At 39.6% G+C, this 22,349-nt stretch overlaps 1 protein-coding gene and 1 long non-coding RNA gene across 3 annotated transcripts; one reads left to right on the forward strand and one right to left on the reverse strand.

Moving 5' to 3' along the window:
- The first annotated feature begins 3,096 nt into the window (after window positions 1-3,096).
- On the forward strand, window positions 3,097-10,276 carry LOC126921387 (uncharacterized). Its single transcript, XR_007712314.1, has 3 exons — window positions 3,097-7,153; window positions 9,939-10,124; window positions 10,195-10,276. It is a non-coding gene; the product is annotated as an uncharacterized LOC126921387 (long non-coding RNA).
- A 2,036-nt stretch (window positions 10,277-12,312) lies between these two features.
- On the reverse strand, window positions 12,313-22,087 carry LOC126921375 (protein spaetzle 5). Of its 2 annotated transcripts, none has more exons than XM_050732914.1 (7): window positions 21,332-22,087; window positions 18,994-19,148; window positions 14,203-14,292; window positions 13,638-13,790; window positions 13,387-13,548; window positions 12,996-13,241; window positions 12,313-12,822 (listed from the first exon to the last, which is right to left on the reverse strand). In XM_050732914.1, exons 1-7 carry the CDS (start codon window positions 21,359-21,361, stop codon window positions 12,651-12,653), a joined length of 1,008 nt encoding a protein of 335 aa, XP_050588871.1. In that variant the 5' UTR covers window positions 21,362-22,087; the 3' UTR covers window positions 12,313-12,650. The 2 variants fall into 2 exon arrangements, with proteins under 2 accessions (XP_050588871.1, XP_050588872.1); XM_050732915.1 differs by lacking the exon at window positions 21,332-22,087 and adding an exon at window positions 20,250-21,105.
- Between the last annotated feature and the right edge of the window lie 262 nt (window positions 22,088-22,349).

Consider the following 22,349-nt stretch of genomic DNA (forward strand, 5'->3'; position numbering starts at 1 on the left):
ATCACGTAATTAGTAGACCGCAGATTTTTACCGTCTCGTAGGAAATTTGAAAGTGTAAGATCTTAGAAAATACAGGTAATATGAACAAATTTGAAAAATATCCAAAGTAAAGTGCTTCTCATGATATTTTCTGGATAGAACAATCTTCCGAGGTTCTACTTTGTTTTAAATATATTTTGAAAAATATGAATCTGTATTATCAAATTCGCAGTCTAGTTATTAATCATACGATTACAAGTTAGGGACATTACAGTTTAGTTCTCGCATATGTAAATACGATACAAACTGACATGTAATAAAATAGAAAATCCACGGATAAAGAAATTATTATGTTCAGAGATTGAAAATTTGGGGACGTATTAACTCGTCTTTCTCGGATAACAAATTCAATTTCTATCAATATATTCTTATAGGGAACCTTAAACACCGACATATTTTTCTGCCAATTGTTGCATTTTTTTTTTTTTTTGTCTATAATATAATCTAACCGAAATTTCGTTTCGATCACTTGATCTCGATCGTATACTGTTAAAAGTATAATACTAAAGTTGCTGTATAATACCGAAGTTTTTATTCTTTTCTCACGAATAACGGCGCGTTTGTACATTCGAGGTCTATAAAGAACGATTCGAATCTGGCGTCGTGGCATTTCAGGTTACAATTAATGCCACCGGTCTGTAGTATCAGGATCAATATTTTCTCATACTTAGGCCGGCTCATCGTTCAACGGAAACATCTGCCGTGCCCGTAGCCTACGGGGCACATGCAGCCCGTCTGGTAGCGAGACAACTTCTGTGCATTGTTCCATCTTCGATTGATGTCCGTCTTCGCTTCCACACCTTCGTACATCGAGTTATCTTTCTCTACCTTCCTGTCGAACAAGTAGTTTTAGTCAGTGCTCGATTAAACGAACTTTTTCTGGATATACCCATTTACCTGAAAGTAAACTTCTAAAGAAAAATCATAAAGGAGGACAGATCGTTGAACTTTCACAGGAGTTCATTGAACTCATGACATTGAAAGTTCATTGAACCCATGACATTGAAAGTTTATTCGTAGTTAAATTCATTCGAATGAATGAATTAAACCACCAGGCAAAATAACTAAAATTTGTTTCAACCTAAATAAAGTCCACGTAAACGCAAATCTACTACATACGATCGTATTTTCGATAGAAATGGTCAGACGAAATCTTTTCACCTTTTCTTTTCCCACGAAAAAATTCTGACCCAAAAGAATCCAAACCTATAAATTCCAATAAAATCTACAATTTCGAGCAAACGTGAATAATCGCGAACAATTTGGGGCGCGATTGTTTCACTGTGGCGAGAGAAGAATGGTTCGTCAGTGACAATTTTGTCCGGGTTTCACACACGGCTGCCATGGGCAGGTATCCCCTAAAATTAGCCGTCTAGAAGGCCGAGGTCGATGATTTTTTCAGGGTTCCCAGTGTGTCAACAGCTGTTCCAAATTTCCCTCCTCTTTAGCTTTTAAGTCTACTGTTTGATTTTTCCCGCCCAAACCGTTCCCTTCTCCTATACCCGATCGGGCACGCGCCCAATCCTGCAAAAACTGACCGACGGAGACGAGATAATCCCCGAAGGAACCCCAAGATCATCGACTTTCCCGCTTCACGAGCTTCCTTTTTCTTTTCCATTTTTCTCTTCCTTTCTCTACTTCTATCTGTTACACCAGATAGAACCAACATTTCCTATTCGAACAGAGCGTGACATCTGGAAACTGTGCGCCTATTGGATCGTTTTAGATCGTTGGATCACGAGACGCAGTGTCTTGTTTCGATAGAAGGGAGCGCAGATGCAAGGAAGTCGCTCCTGGTGAATTATTGGCTGAGAGAAGAACGCTGCTATTTGGATATCGGTTTGCAATGCGTTTCCTCCGGCTGTGTATTCAGTCAGGCGATAATCGTGGTTAATTGCGGATGTATATGGCGTGGATTGACGGAGGGAATTCGACAGGGGGTGATCACAGGAATAGCGCTAACCGCTTCTGTAGGAGAGAATGTTTCTAAGTTAGGAAATTTAACAATACGAGAAAGTACGACCAAGAAAATGAAAATAATTGAGATTTTGATGTTACGTGATTTTTCGAGCTGATTCGATTCTGTAAAATCGACGTGCTGGATGATTGAACGGTGGCCCAGTAAATCCACCATGGGGTTGAAATCGACACAAGACTTTCCACCTCTGTTCACTCCCCTATCCGTTTCCGTGAAATATAGATATTAACCTTTTGCGGTTCGATGAGCGTTTCCCTTTCCAAGAAATCGGAATAAATTAATCGGCAAAAACGTTTGTAGCCATACGCTCCCTCACCAACCCTACTGTAGCAAATATATATATAATACTGAGAACAATTTCTTTTATCAACATACATAAAAGTAACTCTATCTACTTTCTCGTAATACAAACTTCTTCGAACGTAAAGAGTAAGATATAGATTGTCGTTTAAAAAATATCTAAAATGTCAACCAACAGAAATAGTATAACGTACACACGATGCTAGGAAAAATCCTAAGGACTCCTATACCCCTGCAAAAGACCAAACACCATATGAATTCCTCCATAACACATGGTTATATAAATGAAAAATAGAATCGCAAATTCAAATAAAAAGTGTTAAAATCAACTAGGTAACCTTTCGTAACCGTACACCAATTTCTATTTCTTCCTAACCATCTTCTCTTTATTCGCTAGATACTTTTACGTCGGTTTACATTTTTAAGCTACAATTGCGCGAACAAATTTGAAATATTAATACCTTAAACATATTTACAAGCTTCAAACTTTACCGATACGACCCTGATAAATCGAGTCTCGATACAGTGCTAATAAAATTTCAAAATGTTACGTACAGTAACACAGTTTAGCTGTAGTACATTGATCACGAAACAGGCGTGAAAATTTTCGTTGCCCAATACGGGTTAAGCGAAAGCACTGAAAAGAGAGGAGGCTGTAACGAAATAGATAGAAAACGAGGAGGAGGCAAAAGTCGGTTTGTACAGTAACCAGCCAGCTAGGCGAGTCGCGCACATACATCATCCCCAAGCGCGTATCTCTTTCGTGCGTGCGTTCGTGCGTGCGCGCGCGCGCGCCTACCTACGTCCCTTCTTCTCCGTCAGGAGGTTCGTCTCTACGCACTCGACTCGACGCACCGTCGAGCGGGAGTCTGCGATCAATGCGTGGCACTGGCACCGGTCGTCATGGTAACGGTGCGCGCCACGCACAGCGAACGAACGATCCGCCTCGATCGTGCGTAAGTGCGTGCTCGCGTAGCCCCGCTGGCCCCTGGTGCGCTCGCGCTCAACCACCGCACCGTCAGGGGTGTACACGAGCGGCCATGTGTGCGTGCGTGCATGTGAGTTCGTACGCGAGGGGCACGAGTCGCGTCGTGCTACCTACCGCCGCTTTATGTGCGTAAGGATCCAGGTTGAGGTTTTCAGAAACACACTCGAGCCTCTAGGAGCTGGCGGAAGCTGCGAGAACTCGCAATCTGCGTTTCGCGAATCGAATCTCACCACGGCTGACATTTTTTACCGAAGTACCAGATTATTGCTTCTCCCGTTTTGTAACATTTTCATATCGCTCTTGTCATATCGAGTTTGATGGATGTCTTGGAACATCTAAAGTCGGGGAGCATTTCTTGGAAATTTTTAGATGAAGATTTAAAGGACTGGGATTTTGGAGGGGAAAGCAGAAATGGGAGGTTGGTACTTTGGTTGTTGTAACTTGATGTGGTTCTGACATGGAACGAAGGTTTCGCACTTATTATTGAGATATCAGCACGTCGTTGCACGATAATTTACTATATAAGCACGTAATAATATCGGCGAATTGACTAGTGGCAAGTCGTTGGTTATAGACACGTTTTCTTTGACTTCATCGGCCTTCCTTAAGTAGGATAATTGGGTAACTTATAATTTGTAAATTTGCCAGGGAATCTTGTAAATCAAACGTTAGAACAGTCTCTGTTACGAACCATTTACTTTGGTTTTTTTTTAGAAATTCTAGAAATTTTTATGGTAAAATGATCTTCCAGTACAAGGTAAGTATTTGAATAAGTAAGGTATAAAAAGTAGACAGGAATCGATATTGAATTTTTCTACAGTCACATACGCTGTTAAATATACTTTAAAAATCACTTGGTATTACGACTTTTCCTTTGTCGAGCAATGAAATGCATATAAGAAGAATACACATATAACGATGTACGTTTACACACACGCTACATCCTGCCACTTCCTACCTACGATCATACTTCGTCTCTAAAAGGACATTTTCGGGGAATTTATGTATTTTAACTAAAACAACCCCAGAGATATATGGCTCAACTTAAACAATCAACTACCTACGCGAATTTTTTAGCAATCATATCCCAAAACTTCTTAAGGAAATTTGTCTTTGATGTAAGAGCCTTTACTTAAATTTCATACGAGAAGCAATCACTTGAAAAAAGAAATTACTTACGCATTCGCAACTTAGCTTAGAATTGTTCATTTTCACGGACATGATAATTTCTTAAAACCGGGAATATCGGAATGTTACATTTCTTAGGAAAGAAAAATCACGACACTATCCATCCCACAATCAACGATCGTTCGAGAAAACAATCTAACATTCGCGGCTTTACTTGCCGCAATTAATTTACATACCTACAATTAACTTTAATTTCCTTGAAACGAGGACACTGAACACTTACGTATCTCGTGATCCGATCTAAATAAAACCGTACTCGATAACAACGAACATTTACTTGCAAATACAAAATCAAGAATCTAGGTCTACAGTCAGGACTCTGCCTTGACACATAGCTCGGCCAGAGCATTCTATAAATAAAAAAGAAAAAGTCCACCCTTTTCTGCACGCGTGAAACGGCGCAACGATGGGTACTCACACACCGTCAGGGTGCGTAAGCTTAGTTAGGTGTAGGCGTGCACGTGCGTAAGCACAGAGGCGCAAGCGTACGGAGCACGCACACACAAGAGGCTATCCTACGGGCCACGAGGAAAGTCGCATAGGACCGCGTGTACATGGCGCGGCGCGGCGGGCCGAGGCAACGATCGATGTCCCGCAAACTTCGAGCGGCAACGAGCACGTGGCACTTGTGTACGTACTCTATATATATTGCCGAGCGTACACCTCCACGCGGCCGAGGAAAAAACTGGAGAGGGAGAGAGAGAGAAACGGAGGGCAGGGGCATGCTTAGCTTCCGGGTGCTGGGATACTCCATCCGGGATCTGTGAATTTTAGTAGAAATTCGCTTTTACAAGAGCATCGATAGTTTGTATTTTACAATGATACGGTAACCAAGTTCCGTTTAAGTTTCAATATTTATGATAGAATATCTTGCATTTGAATTTTCAGAAATCAGATAAGGCTAGAGTAGTGAGAACTTTTTCGAAATTTCAAGCTTTTCGAATTTAAATCGGTTTCTTTAGAATGAATTCTAAAACATTCGTGCGGGTTGGATTTTTAAAAAGAGTAAGGATGAAAGAGATGTTTCTGGATATCGTAAGAGATGTGCGTGATGTCAAAGAGATTGGATTTAGAATGGAATTGGAATAAGTGGATAGAAGTAACGCGTAACAAGAGATGAAGCGGGAGGATGTAGATCGTTTCGTGTAAAGTTCTGTAGGAAGCTCATAGAAACGTAAAACGTAAGAATAAAGAATTCATCGAGCAAGTTTTTGGCAAATCAAATCACAGTTCGCAAAATACGGAACTGCATCGCTTTTCTTTCTTATGTCCATGCGAACGATATCGTGAGAGGATTAGAAGGGTCGAGAGCAGGCGGGACGGTCGTCGAAACGCTGGGTGCAGACGATGTTCACGGGGTGAGACCGAAATGGCATGCAACGGAAGGGTCTGTGTCGGAGGGCGAACGTCGGAGGTGAGGAACAAGAGGCGGGAGGACCCTACCTAAAGCAAAACACAAGACCGCGGGATGTTTCGGCTAAGCGGAAAGGGTTTATGGAGAATTGGGGTATCTCGTAAACTTGACCTATCTGACCACGCGCTTAGGACATTGTGCACCAGTGTCAGGCAAGCGGAAGTGGGTCAAATTAAATATTAACCAAACTCTGCCGAAACTCTGTGATCAAGCCTGTATAGGTATGTAAAATGACGAAATTTCTGACCCACGTGAGATCTAGACGCAAACGAGACACATTGCTAGTGTGCTTCTGTGAAATTTTTATGTAACGCGCGTTTCTCTATCGAGATGAGAGGAACAAGCAGAACGGGTATTACGCACTTATGAATATTTTATGTATAAAATACAGCATCTACGTTTATCTATGTTTCATTGATGACTCGAATAGTATAATGTATCTGGATTTACAACGGCATTAGATGATCCGTACAAACACTCGTGTTTCCATTCATACTCATAGAAGAATTCTTGGAAATGTAAGCATAAATTACGACCAGTGTCACGATCGTTAGTGATCGTAATAAACGAGAGTGACAATCCGATGGATTAGTCATCCTCTATACTGGTATACTTAGAAGTTTTATAGATCTTAGTTTATGAGGCCGAAAACTACTTTGAAAGTGTTATTTCCTCCTCTAAACTTCCTTATTATAAACTATTCTATATCATTAACTGAATCCATACAAGTATAAAGTAACCAACGATATAATTAGAATAAAATATCGTTCGTCGTTAGTAATTACAAAACGCCACAATGAAAATCGTTCGAAATCGATTGAAATCGATCTCCCCCTCGAGTAGGAGGTAAAGGGGAGGTGAGTACGAATTCCGTTTCCGGAAAAATCCGGTTGAAGGTAATAAAGGCCGCGCGTCGACGCGCTGGCAGAAGCGGCAATGGGCGAACGAAAGGGTTAGAGGTTCGAGATTAAAAGGAAGTCACCCCCTCTGCCCCACCCTGCCCCTTCCCCCTCGTCTCTCCATCAATCACAATTATATCCTCTCTCTCCCCAGCTATCGTTCATAATTACTGCTCGTGACTTTATCCCGACGCTGAACGTCGCTGGACCGGGGCCGTATCGTCCGCTTCGTTCCGCTCCAGCCGATCAACGGGGATAGGTGATAAGAGCGAACGAAAGAAAGCCACGAATCAGAAAGGGACGACCCGTCGACTTGCGTTCAACGTTCAACCACGGAAACCAGGCAAGTATTTTCATCCTTCTTCCATCTGGTCATTTATTTTTAAGATTTTGCGATAAGTAACAGTATTGAGAATTTTCAATGGGAGAAAAAATGGAGAACTTTGTGGATATTGAATACGTTGGGAAAACGATTGATTGATATTCTTGTCGTTTCTTTTCTTGTCCGTATCGATCTTCTTAAGATCTTGTGAAATATCTAAGGTAATAGCATCGAACGTTGTTATTCGAGGAAAAGGTGGAGAACTTGGTGGATATCGGATGCGTTGGTGGAACGTTTTCTCGTTTCTTATCGAAAATTGTTATTAGAGGGAAAGAATCGAGAGCTTGACGGATCCTGAACGCGTCGGAAGAGCGCTTGGTTGGCGCTTCGATCCAGAAGGTTTAAAGCGAGCGTAGGCGGATGCGAGGGTGAGCCAGAGTTCTTACAGGTTTGATTAACTGTAAATTCTCTCGTGGTATCTTGGTTGAAACTTGGTTTAAGAGACGGAGTATCCTATAAAAAGATGATTTCGATTCTCTGTTGATATTGTAATTAAAAGCAGACGATAATATGAAAAATAATTTGCAAGATAAAATTTAATATTTCCGATTAGAGAAACGTATTTTTTACGTCTAAATCAAATTGTGCTCGTATTCATTCCATTTGCTAATAAATTTCGTAATATCAGGATGTAAATCGAGACACAGTTTGTAATTTCTTAACATTTTGTCTTTCCTTGAAGTAATAAATTTTCTAGATCACAGGAAATTTATTTTGACGGCGAGGATTTGTTATTTTCGAATCGGTGAAAAGCGTTCGACAAAAGTCGAGTGTAACGAGTTCACCGGATGTTCGGCTATAAAAATCGTCGGATAGAATTTCCGGCATCGCATAGAGTTTGATGCCGTGCAGTTTATACCTTTGCCCGTTGCTGGAAATAACTGTACGTCTTACTTTCATCGCGACGTTGCGGTATAATCGAGCCCGGAGGAAAAGGAAAGGAGGAAGGATAAAAATCGAGCCGCGCTGTGAAACTGTCTTACTCGCCCTCCTTTTCCTCTGATTGCGTGGCAACGAGCAAACGACAAAGAGGAAAAAAGTAGAACAGGGAAATTGAGGATTAACGATGGAAGTAGAAGCGCAGAACAATTGAACATTTTGTAATTCGTTGTAAACGGCGTGCACGGGAACAGAATCTTTTAGGCGAAATTAAAATTATTAAATTAAATTATGAATTCATTTTGGGGAAGGAAAAACAGAAGAAGTGGAAAGTAATTCCTATTTCGGTGTAAAAATAAAATATTCCATGCGCAGACCATAATTTATAATAGTAAAATATTAGACAAAAATATATATATATATATGTATATAATTAATGTATATAATTAAATTATATGTAAATAATATTATTAATAATAACAATCGGATTGCAGATAATGTTTTTGTTTGTATCGATTAATGTTTGCCGTTTTATTCTCGAAGAACGATAAACAAACAGAAACACAAAAACCCTATTCCAATGGCCCCCGCAGGGAAAGAACCTAAAGCTACCTACCCTCTAACCATAAGCCCAAAAGGACCGTCAAAACAGGTGTCCAACACCATTTCTCACCTTTCCCCCCTATCTTAACCATTCCACCCTCAAAAGTCAACAAACCTTCGTTCCCAAAGGTTAACTATTTTACAGCATCCAACAAAAGTCATTCTTAAGTACAACTAATTTTGTTCTCCACCAAATGCGAACTTCACTTTCCAATGATAGAAACAATCGTTTTAAGTTCTTCCAACGATTCTGAAGAAAATTTAACTGAACAAAAAATCCCATTTCTATCAAAGTTCTTCAGACGGTCTTGACTAAAATCAAACCGAACGAAATTAATATGAAAAATTAAGAAAAACGGGTTTCACTGGGGCAGCGGAGAGTCGCACAGCAGCGCGCAGGATAATTGCGTGCGCCGATATACAGTTGGCCTATTACCACCGTGAACAGAGGAAAAAGGAAAGGGAAAGAAAGAGAGGGTGAATGTAATATATACTTTCCTCCAGCAGGCGATTTCAGCCCCCATTGGTCTGTCCTGCTCCGTTCCCGGTCGGCCGCTCCGTTCGCCCTTCGAGGCTGCGTGCGCGGAAGCGCGCGCCCTTCCACGCGGGGTGCGTGCGCGCATATAAATGGAATCCCTTCAAGTAGCCTCGGTGCCCGCGTTGCCATCCACCTCGTGTGCGTGTACCTCCCTCTGTACGCGCTTCTGGATTACCAAAGGGGCGGACGGGGGTGGCTCGGCGAGGGCTGCCCCGACGACGATAGTGCAACCCGATGGCTAGCCACGCTTGTTCCCTTCCCTCTCAGTTTTACTCTTAGATTTGGAAGAATTTTGGGAACTTTAGGGTTTGCGGTAATTGGAAGGACACAGTAGGGGTAGCTAATGGATATAGATGTTATTAGGGAACGTATGAGATTTTGCATAAATAGCTTTTGTATAATTAGGCAGTTGAAATTTTCGTGACATTCGAATAACCGGAGGTATGAAAGTTTTGAGGAGGACGTAGAGATTTTTTACAATATTTTCGGAAAGTAAAATGAGCCAAATAGCTTCAGTTGGAAGGTAAAGGATGAAGTTGTTTTAACGACGTATAAAGCCTCTTTGCAATCGTTTGAGAAATTTAAACGAAAAGATTAAAAGAAATTAAACGGAGTTTTCTTTACTATCTCGTTACATGAAAGCCCTCGGTTTTGAATGTAAGTAAGTGTTTTCTACGACGTTTCCAAACACTTCGATAAAAATTCTCAAAACGATACATTTCCAATATAGGTTGGATCTCTGAAAATCAGTAAACAAGCAACTCGACGAGAATGTTTCTCCGACATCGAACTCTCGAGTTGCGAACTCGGCTGGCACATCGCGAGGGATCCGAAGCGTCTTGAGGCCATCGCTAGTTGCAGGCACCGAGGGTAGGAAGCGCGTAGAGCACAAGTGCACGCGGATAGTGGATGTTAGGTGCGTTGCACGAGCGCTTACGTGCCTAGAAATTCACCCCTTTTTTCTGCTTTCTCTCTCTCCGGCGCAGGTTGGCCAGGCGAGGGTGACCAAGGGGATGAAAGGGGACCAGCAGGCCTCGAGAGTGAATACGGCATACAGGAGCAGCACGCACAAGTACACGGTTTCGCAGAGAGTGGAACGAAATCTATAGCACGCACTTACGCGGTTGTATATGCGTATACGCGTACGCGTACCGCCGCACCCCGAGGACACTGCCACCGAGGGAGAAAGGGAAGGGGAGAGGGAGAAGCTTTCAATTTTTCCTGCTGCCTTCGCGACCAGCCGGAAGCTGAGATTCTTGCGGAAGAATACGCGCCATCCATGGGCGTAGCCTAGCTCTAGCGCGATACTGCGCGCCGCCGTGTTAAAGGATGTACAAGCTTTCATGCCTCTAGTAATCGTTTCGAAGAATTTTTAATCTATCGCGGAAAATCGCATATTTAGTTCCTCTGCTTCTTTCTACTATTTTCTTTTTGAATACGAAGCGTTGCGATGAATATTGTTTATTGCTTTGCTTAAGAATTGTTTGAATCGACGAGCCGAATTTTAGATGCTATTTGCGTAAGGTAGATGAATATCTTCTATATAAATCGAACGAAAGAATTTTTCATTTTGCCTCGCACTGGGTTGAAGTATTTCTTAATTTCGACTATGACTCTTCGATTTTTCGACGATCGCTATTATGATTCGGCGAAACGGACGGTAAGCGCGAGGCTCGTGTATCCTGAAAAATACTTCAACCGCGTGTGTCACTCATTGATACTCGATCTAACATACAATTTTTTACGTTTCGCAAATGAATCAATTCTCATTTTTATTGATCAATTATTCTCGAATGATTTTCTAAAACTTTTCGTTTCTATTCTTCTTCGTGATCGGAATTTTCTTTTACATGAAATAAAACTCGTAATTTTTGAATTAAGAGAAATTTCCCGACCTTGGTAGGACCACGTTGCGGAAATCGAAGGAACGGAACCGTGGCACCGCTGAGGGTTGAAAAGTCGAACGATCGTAAAAAAGCCGCGTAGAACGAAGGGTGTGCGTGGCCTCGCAGCGAGAAAATTCCGCGCATCCTGCGCGTGTCTGACCTCCTGGCAGTTATTTCCCCGCCCCCTGCCACTCAAGCGCCATTTCCACCCCCGACATCTCCCGCCGCCCCTGTCCTTCTCCTTTTAGTCCTTTTTATCGCGGTCGACGCGAGTCGAGATACTTTTATTTCATGGCTGCGAGGTCGCATCCGCGTTTTACAACGATCCACACGGCTTAACCTATATCGCCCTCTGTCCTTGATAAACTGTTACGATCGGCCGTGAATCGCTTTCCGCGCGATATTCGCTAGTCCAACGACGTTTATCGCGTGTAAATTGGGAGTTTGGATCGGATTTCGCTTCGTCTCTATCGAAGCAGAAGCGAGACTTGTCGTTCCTCGATCGACCACGAACCTGATTATTTTCACAGAAAAGGATCTTGCGAAATTTAACGATAGAAATATTCTTTTTTTTCCTACCGATTTTTTCTAAATATCTGCGAGGATATCGTATTATGTGTAAATGTTGGCCTTGAAGTAGCAACGCGTGCTGCACTTTAAGACCAGTTTCCAGGAGTTTGTTTCATGCGACGATCGATGGCCCATGAACTGATGAATAAGTCAAGTCATTTTGCCGTACGAGATATAGCAGAGACTGCATTAATTATCGATGATGGCGATACAAAGTAAAGGTGAATTAATAGCGCGTAACAGGTACGACTTCGTGAAGTTTGTACTTCAGGCGCTTTGAGTAATAATTTGAATTTCGAGACAAGTAGCGACACCTGTCGACGAATCAAAGCATTATCCCGTTTCATTATAACGTAGAAACGTTTTTTTATTCTCGCATCGTTTTTTAATGTTTTAATTAATTCTTCAGATTTATTCCCCCTTATTATAAAATCGCGATGAGTATCGATTAATTTATGTATACACGTGTTCATCTATATTACCAACTACAGAAAAATTCGCAAAAGATATCTCGTGAAGATTTATAAATATCCGAACTACTTAAGTGCTACTAAATTACTCGTATTAATATTATCTCAAATAAAACGACTGAAATAAAATTAAAAATGTAGAAAATATAAAGGTCATGTAACTAAGTAATACGTAGAATTAATATTTTAAGTTCATTTTCCTTTTTATAGAAACTGAAGCTCCTTAGATCTCCTTTAAGAATTCTCCTTCGAAATCCTTGATTATTCAATTATTTATACACGTACGAATCCATAAATCACGCACTTCGAGAAGTTCTTTCTTCATTTCTTCATCCATTGGCTATCATGGCGGTCCGATATTCTTTTGCTTTTCAATACCAAAGTATGACAAAATAATTTGTCCCAAAAATTCATCACGAAGACTTTCGTAATACTGCGTTTTTTGCTGACAAGGATATACAATTTGAGTTTGTCCAGAAGTAAAATTTCTTCAGACTTCGTGATTCATTCGTGTTTTCAATAGTTTGCTATAATTTCACAGGCGCAGCCATGGGGGAACCAGAAAACGTCGGTGTACAACTGGTTTCCGCTTCCTTCCAATGCCACCAATCGCTTTTGGACATACTGTTGCTGACATCTACTGGTGTATCCCGCAGGAACGGAACAGATACCGTTGCAAACATCCATCCTAAGGAAAATCAAAGTATAATTTGAATTATCATAGAATTTTATTGAATCCCAATGAAATATACTATTGTGTCTGCTTTTTAATACCAATTTAAATTTTCATATCTCAATAGGCATTTAAATTTTCGGATTCGAACTGACGTAGCTAAGAAAATTATAAATAAATCTACTCACGTGCATTTCTCACTCTTCACTACCTGCGAATATTTCCGGTCGTTCTCTTGAAGATTCACCACGTACATCCAGTTTCCTTGGTTGTTCAGAGCCGCTCTCGGAGTGATATATTGTGTCTCCGTTGGGCAAAGTGGAATTGCATCGAGATTGGACTGCCTCTTGTTACGCGTCTTACTCAATTTGCTGTATTTCAATAAAGGATTTTCGTAGGACGTACGTGGCGCAATTTTACTGCTTCTAGCGTATCTGAATAAATATAAATATATATATATGTACAATTACCAGCATAAATTACCATTAATATACCAATATAAATTTATATCAAAATTTATAGTACTACAATTTGATCAATATCATTACAATCGAAAAATTCAATATTAAGCATGATCACCTGTTTGACCACCACGCTTGACCCTGTCCAAAGTTCAAAGTCTGTGGTTGAGCGTAAAAAGAACGATCCGACGTGACTCTTTGCTCTGTAGGATGAAACTTGGCGGGCGCCGGTTCCTCGTGTAAAAACGGATTCCCTTGGGCTGGTGTCATGTACCTATAGCTATAAACAAGAGCACGAGTTACTCGTCCAACGAAAAACGGACAATCTAGTTGACAATTTGGTAGGCGCAAAATTAGCATCGAAATTACCCATTCTGTTGAGTGTCGTTCGTCGGGGTCCCGTAAATGAGCGGCGGCTGCCCTCGAACGGGATACTGAGGCGATGGCAAGAATGGTAACGAGTGAAACTGACCCTCCCCGTGCGCCTGATAATCATATCCCTCGGAGTAATCCGGTACCGACCTTGAACAGAAGCACTCTGTCTTTGATCCATTCCTCGTTTAATATAGTTTAGGAATGATGGTGATATTTAGTTTAATTTTATAATTATATATTATATTATAATTAGTTATTATATTATGTATATACGTATTATTATTAGCATTATAATTATTACATTTTAATTTACGTTTTAACTTTAACTTATCTCATTACGATTTTCTTATTGATTTTCTTTCGTCTCAATAGATACATTATAAAATTGCGTTATAAACTTTTTATGGACGATTTATGTTATTATAGCATCTTTTTCTTGACATGAAAAACCTAGGATAACCTGCATTCTTTTTTTAACGATAACGCAATATGCGTTATTACAAAAAGCTTGGATAATTTGTGATCTATAAGTGGATATAATGAATACAGAGGTATATACCTGTAATCACTGAAGTCCTCTTTGGACTCGTCCTTTAATGCAGAACTGAAGTCGAAGCTGCATTTGTCCACAAGAAATTTAATTAACTGTCTGTAATAGAAATCAAAGAAGGACAAAGTATTAATAAAAAAGGGAGAATGCAAAAGCGTAGGTTTTCAATTGCATCTTCGAAATGATCTTTGACCTGTGTCGCGGTACTAAGTGTCGCGTATGATTTCTTGACCTAACTTTTAATAGAATCGTTTCATAAATGAATAAAAAATTGGTTATTTATCTCATGGATTATTCATGAATTCGCGGAAACCGGGTTCCACGACCTGTGGTCGTTCTTCCTATATCTCGCAACTGTTTTCGAGCGAAATTAGAAAATTGGATAATTATATTCCTTCATATCTTCCTCTACCATTCTCATTCTTCTTTAAAAAAAAAAGTGTAAAATTTTAATTTCTATTTTTCAAAGAGAAACTTCAGAAAAAGATTACATACATTAACATCTCTCGAAACTTTCAAAAGCCTATAAAAGACAAAAAAAAAAGAAAGAAAGAGAAAAGAGAAGAACGAAAGAAAACGATAAACATAGTTCGATACTTCACGGTTCTTAAAATAAGTTAGTCGGTAAATTTTAAAGTATTCAATTGCAGAGTAGAAACGGGAGAAAAGAAAAGATTTCGATGTATACTTAAATCATTATCACGTCATAAGGTAAGTAAAATATAAACGAATTGAAAGAGTCCAGTGACCCATAATGCCGCGTGAAATGTCCATGCAAACACGCGCATGAATTTCGTGCGTGGTCGAAGGCCCGCGAATCTTGGAACTTTCTCTACCGGTGAAAGACACCGGCTAGAAGATATGTCCCTATGTTTAATTCATGGTCCACGCCTAAAAGCTGTTTTCTCGCGGGCTGCATCTCGATCAGTGTCGTGGTGCTTCCACGAGCCCGGCCAACTTTCGAACGTGTGCGATTCGTCAATAGACGACGGAAATCGGGAGAGACAGGGATTGACCTCGAATCCCAAGACAACGTTTTAACTTACAATCTCGATACCATCGTTGTATTTGACCAACGTAGTTTCGAACGTTTCTTCCATGTCGTCCATCCGTCTTCTTCGAATTGTCGTTTGACAAGGGAGATGGTAAAGAAATGTTACGATTTTTTATTTTTTTATATTCATAGCTTTTTATTTTTGTCTTTTGTATTATGTCTTTTTATATCTTCTATATATATTATATTTTTAGTTATTCTGTTATCCTTTCTGTTATTCCATACTGTATTTTCCTCAATCATATTACATCGAGTAACAAAGTCGTTCGTCTTTCATAATGTTATAAAAATTGTTAAAAAATTTTAAAGATGCGTATGTATATCTAAACCTTTTTTTTTTTATAAAAAATACGAAGAAACTTTTTTATTAGCGTGTCATTGCAGCAGTTAGGAGAGAAGTTCTTGAGTCGATAAATGTGTTGCGGGGAAAATCTGAATTGGATGAAAATCCGCGAGAATTGGCGGGAAATAGCGGACAATGCGAGGTATTAACATTTCCTGTTATGCAGGCCGCATTACCACGCGTCTGCACACAATTGCAGCACGCCGCCGTCGCGCCGCGCCGTCGAGAACTCGTTCATCAACGATAAACACCAGCAATCATCGTTTCCTTAAATCTTCCGTAATCTCTAGTGAGCGCACGTAAATACCAATTTGCTGTAATTGATCGCGTTCATTTATCCAGATTTATGAGACAGTGCATCGTGCTTGTATTGACACGATCGCGTTATCTAGAAGCGGTATCGATCAAAGATGATGAATGAAACGACGAAGACGAAAAATTGTATAGCAATTACGATCTCAATTACAAGAGACGAAAAACCTCTTTAATATTCGTGTAACATATACATTGAAGTCGTTTAAGAAACACGCGACTTTCTAATTTAACAATTACCTAATATCTATAGAAATTCTGTAAATTACACAATGTAGTTTCAATAGAAAGTATTCAAAGTAACCGCTGTTCGTTGAATACGTATTTTGCATGTGTGCTGAAACGAGTCTGAAGCGTATAGGATTCCTTTCACGTCGTAACAAGCATCTTCGATTTGTTCAAGTTGGTTAACACTTGTCAATGCTATCAACACGCGTTTTCGTTATTCTATGACAGTTATTTGACACTTCTATCTCCATAGGAAAAATAAATTCTCTAATCGTTCATTGTCGATCGATATTCTCAGTGTACGATAAATTAATTTCTAAAAGTACGAACAGAAGCAGAAGCACGGAAATGGAAGCATCGTGACGAACATAGTATCCACAGCACTATATGGAAATCCATAGCGATGACTAGCAACGATCGTTCTCGTCGATAAATCTGTTACGTTCCACGGACAACCTCACAACGCATAGGTGGAACTTCGAATCGCTCCTAGTATCAATTCGATCCGTAACGGTTCCGATAATTATCTAGCAGGGCATGACCGCGTCAAGGCCACGGTCACGCTACGCTGATCGAGAAATAAAACGTATCGGAAAGACGTCGGTTTTTACGTAATCGTTTGTCGCTTTCGAATCGATCTGGCTCCGGCGCAAAAAAGAGGAAAGATCGTGAAAATGATATGAACGAATGAATTGTATATAATACGATGCTGCTTTCTGTTATTCTACCTGGTTAGTTACTTTTCTAGTTAGCTTTTGCAATCTCCTTCTTCATCGTTTACCAATGACGTTTTTATCTACTAACGAGAAATTTAAAAGCAGAAATAATTGAAAGAAATGATATAAATAATAGAAGGATACTGCTAGTTGACACATTTAATGAAGATACAAGATATAAAATAATCCTATCGATTATTGTAATAAATCTTCTATATTTCTTTAGCGAAGCTCTTCTTCGTCACACTTCCTGTATCGACTAAACTGTTTACGATGGAACACGAGCGGAATAGAAGTCAGATGACGCAAGAACGCGACGATCTCCAGGATATCGTCGGGGTAATTTTAAGCAAGTTCACTATCCTGGAACTTTCCCTTCCTGAAATTCGTCTCGCCACGCACGATCAGCTGATTCGTATGCGGGAACGGTAACGCCCGACACGCCGGGAATATTAATAACGAGACGGTGAACCATATTTTTACAAATTCCGCAGACGCGAGACTTTTGGAAATTCGAGGAAACAGCTCAATCCATCCTCGAAATTCTTTTTTTCGGCACTCGATAACCCGATACTGTCTTACATGATTTCAAAGTCTAACAATTTCATGCACATTTGCGGAAAAAACTAGCTGTCCTAGAAATCCGTTTCGCGTATCACAGCGTCCTTCATTATTTTATTCGCCGTTGTTCACGTTATTTTTCCAATTATTTCTATCCTCAGATTTATTCTCAAAAAAAGAGGAAAAAAGAGAAAGGAAAAGACTAAGATCGTAAAAAACAACTAGAAAAATATAATTAGATAACTAAGATTCGAAAGACACAAGTTTCTTATCGTGTTTCTTATCGAGTTGCCTGTCGTCAAGTATATCAAGTCATCTAATTTTTGCAGTTACTTTGATTCATATTGAAACTCTTCATTTTATATCTCACAAGGACCTTTTGCAAACTCAAGGAATCGGACGAGCTTCTTAGCGAGTCTCGTTCCTCCTGCGTCGCGAATGATCCAATTTTTTCGATCGTTCCGCGCGATTAATTGACCGAGGATAAACGACAAATGACCAATACCTTGGAATGATAATGTGTAATACTCGCGCAACTGTTAAGAGGCAGCATTATCATGCAAATACGATTATAGGCCTGACATCATAGATCTGCCATGTGGTATATCACGAACATAGTGTACGCGTAAGTAGCACACTACAACGACAGCTTTTTTTCGCGAGTCTTGCAAAAACCCATCCGGCATCTGTGTTATGCCGTTTGTTCATTATTTTCGAAATCTAATGGTTACGAACGAAAGAATGTCTTTATCATCTGCAAGAAGGTTGTCCGATGCATACACTTCAAGAATTATTTTTAACGCGAAATAATTATCAATAGCTGTGTTTCTTTTTAATTTCTTAGAAACCCCTGTTTTAAGATGAATGTCCGTACATCTTGATCATTATCTTTTTAAAAACATCTCTTTTAAGATATATGTATGCACATATGCCTACAGATGATGTAATTTATATTCAATAGGTACATAGTCATTGATAGAATCTTTTCAAATGATGATCACCGTCATCTCTTAGTCTTTGATAATTATTCAACAACTAACGAAAGAAGAGCATGAATGATTATCCCATTCCTTAAATTTACTGTAGTTTGAAAGTAACAGCGAAATAGGTAAGCGTTTAACCTTCGAACGATATAATAAAATGAGAAAGAATTGGAAATAAACGTTTCAGAGAATGATTATCGGTTTATTCTTCAGATTTTCTGCATTTTCAGTGTGGGATGCATATCCATAATTTTTTTTATAGAAAATAAATATTAATAATTGGCTTCAACCTTGGCGTTTAACCTTCGAGCGGTATAATAAAATGAGAAAGAATTGAAAATGAACAACATCGGATGCATGTGCATAATTTTTTATAGAAAATAACTATTAATTGGCTTTATGTATAATGATACTTCAATATGAAACTTATAACACTATATCCGTTAGTTTTCTCAAACTACATTCTTTGCAGGGTTAATATCTAATAAGTATTCAACGTTCATCGAAAGCTTCTTAGGATATAAATCACGTTTTCCTGCGTACAGAGAACTCGTATCTAGCAATTGAGACTTCCTCTTTTATTAAACGAAATCGTCTTCTTACCGAGGATAATGATCGAGACTTTCACAGAACGTTTGTCCTGGCTTTGCGCAATTTGGTGTGTGCCCCGGAGGTGCGGGTACAAAAGGTTCGTATTGTGGTCGGCCTGGACATCCGTACTCGAGGCAAGGTTCGCCATGAGCGTTCACCAAAGATGCCTGAAACCAAATCGAGAATAACGTTCAAAGGGCCTTGATGAGACAATTAAAACAGCGACTAAGTGCAACGAGCTGGAGCGTACGAAACGCTTACCTTCTTTCATCGCAACAAATACATCGCCCGTCATGAGTTAGAAGAGCATCTTTATTGTACAATTCAAAGAAATATTTAGTCGATATTCCATATGCACGAATGAAAATGCGTTCGCGAATATGTTACAAAATACATAAAATCTTAATTTAGATTTCGCTATAGATTTGATTTAGATACGGCGGGAAGAACGATAGTGGTTAAAATATTTGCAATATTATCCATTTAATGAGAATAACGTTTCCACTGATGAAACAAGATCGTCGAGATACTAACGTAACTAGAACGTTATTTGTATAAAATTTCTATAAAGATTATTAGGAGAAATCTTCTACTCGGTTATTGCGGAACTCCGGTGAATCATGCTTCTCTGAAATGGTTCCATTGGCTCGCGGCGCTATATAAGGAATATTAAATCTACGCTCTCCTAGCTTTTATTAAAACTAAAAAAAGGAAAAAGGAAACATTATTAACGATCTATCTCGTTAGCGTTCGCAATTGTGCAGACTTCAAATAATTTATCATGTTTGCTCAAAGAAAAAAAAAGAAAGATCAAGTTCTTATTCGCGAGTTTGTTTTCATTGCTGTAGAACCGCAGCCGGAAACTTTAAGGTTATCCGAATTATTTGCTTCGATCAGTGAACGCATTTAAACCTGATGTAATATTCTAGTATTAGGTTGGCAACTAAGTGATTGCGGATTTTATCATTATGTGGTAATGACAAAATCCGCAATCACTTAGTTGCCAGCCTAATAGAACGTTAATTAAGAGCTTTCTTATGCCACTTTCAATTGACTCATCGCATGGCATGGTTGGTGTCACTTTTTATCTATCCCCGAATCACCCTAAAAGTTCATATACCGCGAAGCAACTTTCGTTTCTACGATAATACAATTGGGACACAAATGTCTTATAAGAAAAAGAAATGCAATTTTTGAATATCGTACATGTGGAACCCTAAGGAAAAAAGTGAGTTAAATTATAGGTTATAAATGAAAATGGTACTTACTGTTTGAAACATTATTATCGTAATAAAATTACAGTATCCATACAGTTTCGATAAAGTTAGGATATTGAAATTTTCTCGTAATCAAGAATCATACATTGAAAGTAATTTTAATTTCGATCAACAAAAATGAATCATCCTGTATACCGTGATACTATGATAAGGCGTTTACACAATTATAGCCGTTTTATGATCATTTACACATATACTTAATCGTTCCTTTATTTTCACCGAAGTGTGCATCCGGTATTACAAAAAGCTTGAATTCAACTGACGCAATCTTACAAAACGTAGAGAATCTTACGCCAGATATTACGATACACGTCAGGCTTGAGTTTTACATTTCACTCGTGGCTTTCACGGTGTAAGAAACTAACTCGTTCTACGGATCCGAGCTAGCTACGATATCTGACACAGAATGGTCACGTGTGCGATCGTAAAATGCGTATTCACTTGTAAAATATTCGATTCGAAATTACTTTCATCTTCGATCGATCGATAAAAACGCGTAACGACGACTTTTGAAATCCGAGATTTTTACATTAGACATTTTTACATCACAGAGAATTTATCTTTAGTTTTTAAACGTATTAAATTATATACATAAGCTTTTCATGTTTAGTAATTACTTTTCAAACGCGTCTCATACGCGATAAGTTTTGTATTGCAGCGAAATGAGGTTTAGGGCGATTCTTTATATCGGAAGCGTTTCATTCACCGGCAGGCTAGAAAGTTACTCGTTATCCTTATCGTTTCTAACCACGTTGACTTTAAACCACGTACAGTAAAAGTTCCGCCTCGACCGTGAGACACATGCACACACGCTCGTGTGTTTAGAACTCGATTGTTCTACATCACTGCATCCGCTAAACCGACTGGAATAAACAAGCGAACCATATCGCACAAGTATCCTGTTTGTATTTTTTATTTTGATTATATGTTAATACGAGGCATATTTGATTAACCCCGACTAAAATCAATAATTACCATATCTCCAATTTAGAATTACCACGGACATAGAAACTTACGAAACTCTATCTAACTCTTTCTAATAACAAAAATAATAAAATCATGTTTCTACTTACGATCGTTAATAAGGAAAAGATCAATTTCATTTTCGAAGATGTTAAAATAGCGATGCTGGCCACCGTAACAGATTCAATTCGAAAACACTTCACCACGTTCAAACAATCGTATCACCACTTTCTTTTCTTTTTCCTTTTTCTCTTTTTTCTTCTTTTTACCGATCTGAACCACACCGCGAGTCCTTTCGCGAGGGCTGATATTCGATCAGAAGTCAAATCACATAATTATGACATTACGCGAGCCTCGCGGAACGGGATTACTACGACACGATAAACGATTATCCGTTCAGTGAAACACGTGCCGGTAACCGCGGATGCGCTTCGCAAGTTAGACGGATCGCGGAAACGCCGATGTGCAATCATCGAGTCATGCGTGGTGCGAGCGTTGACAAGTATCGTTGGCCGCGAAAAAATATGTCTCGCCGCGCGAGTGATTAATCTTCCGAAGAGCACAACTTCTTAAACATGAAATTTACTCAACCGAGCTACAGAACGAAGATGAATCACTGAAACGCGATTAAAAGCTTATCGAAGCAAGTGAAATGTTCCTTCGTTCCGTATACGAAAATTTGATATCCTATTTAAGTCGCGAGTAACTGCGATACAAGCACCACCGTATGACGATCGTCGAACTGTGGAGGACGAGTGTGACTGTCGATACCTTAGTCACCGCCTCTGTCACTCGTATATATGTATTCCGTGGCGTTAGGTCCAGATTCCGTCGGGGTTTGTCCTGTGTGATTTTACGCGCGGCGATCTTACCTAGCAACGTGGGTAACTCGGTGTACCGATACCCATACTCGCGCCCGTACCCCTTCCTCTTGCACGCGTGCACGAGTTCCGATCGAGCAACCATGGGTGGGATATAGTTGCACTTTGCTAACTGACCGAGGTTTTGCCTTGTTAACTCGCCCTCCGTATCCCCACCACGTGGAAATGTCCCTGCTCACCTAGACTAAAAACCAGTCGTTATATCTTTCTTTTCAATTGTTTCGAGTGTGGACGTTTAATTCTTCTA

This window comes from Bombus affinis, chromosome 10 (assembly GCF_024516045.1).
Source record: "Bombus affinis isolate iyBomAffi1 chromosome 10, iyBomAffi1.2, whole genome shotgun sequence".
In the NCBI taxonomy this organism is placed as follows: Eukaryota; Metazoa; Arthropoda; class Insecta; order Hymenoptera; family Apidae; genus Bombus; species Bombus affinis.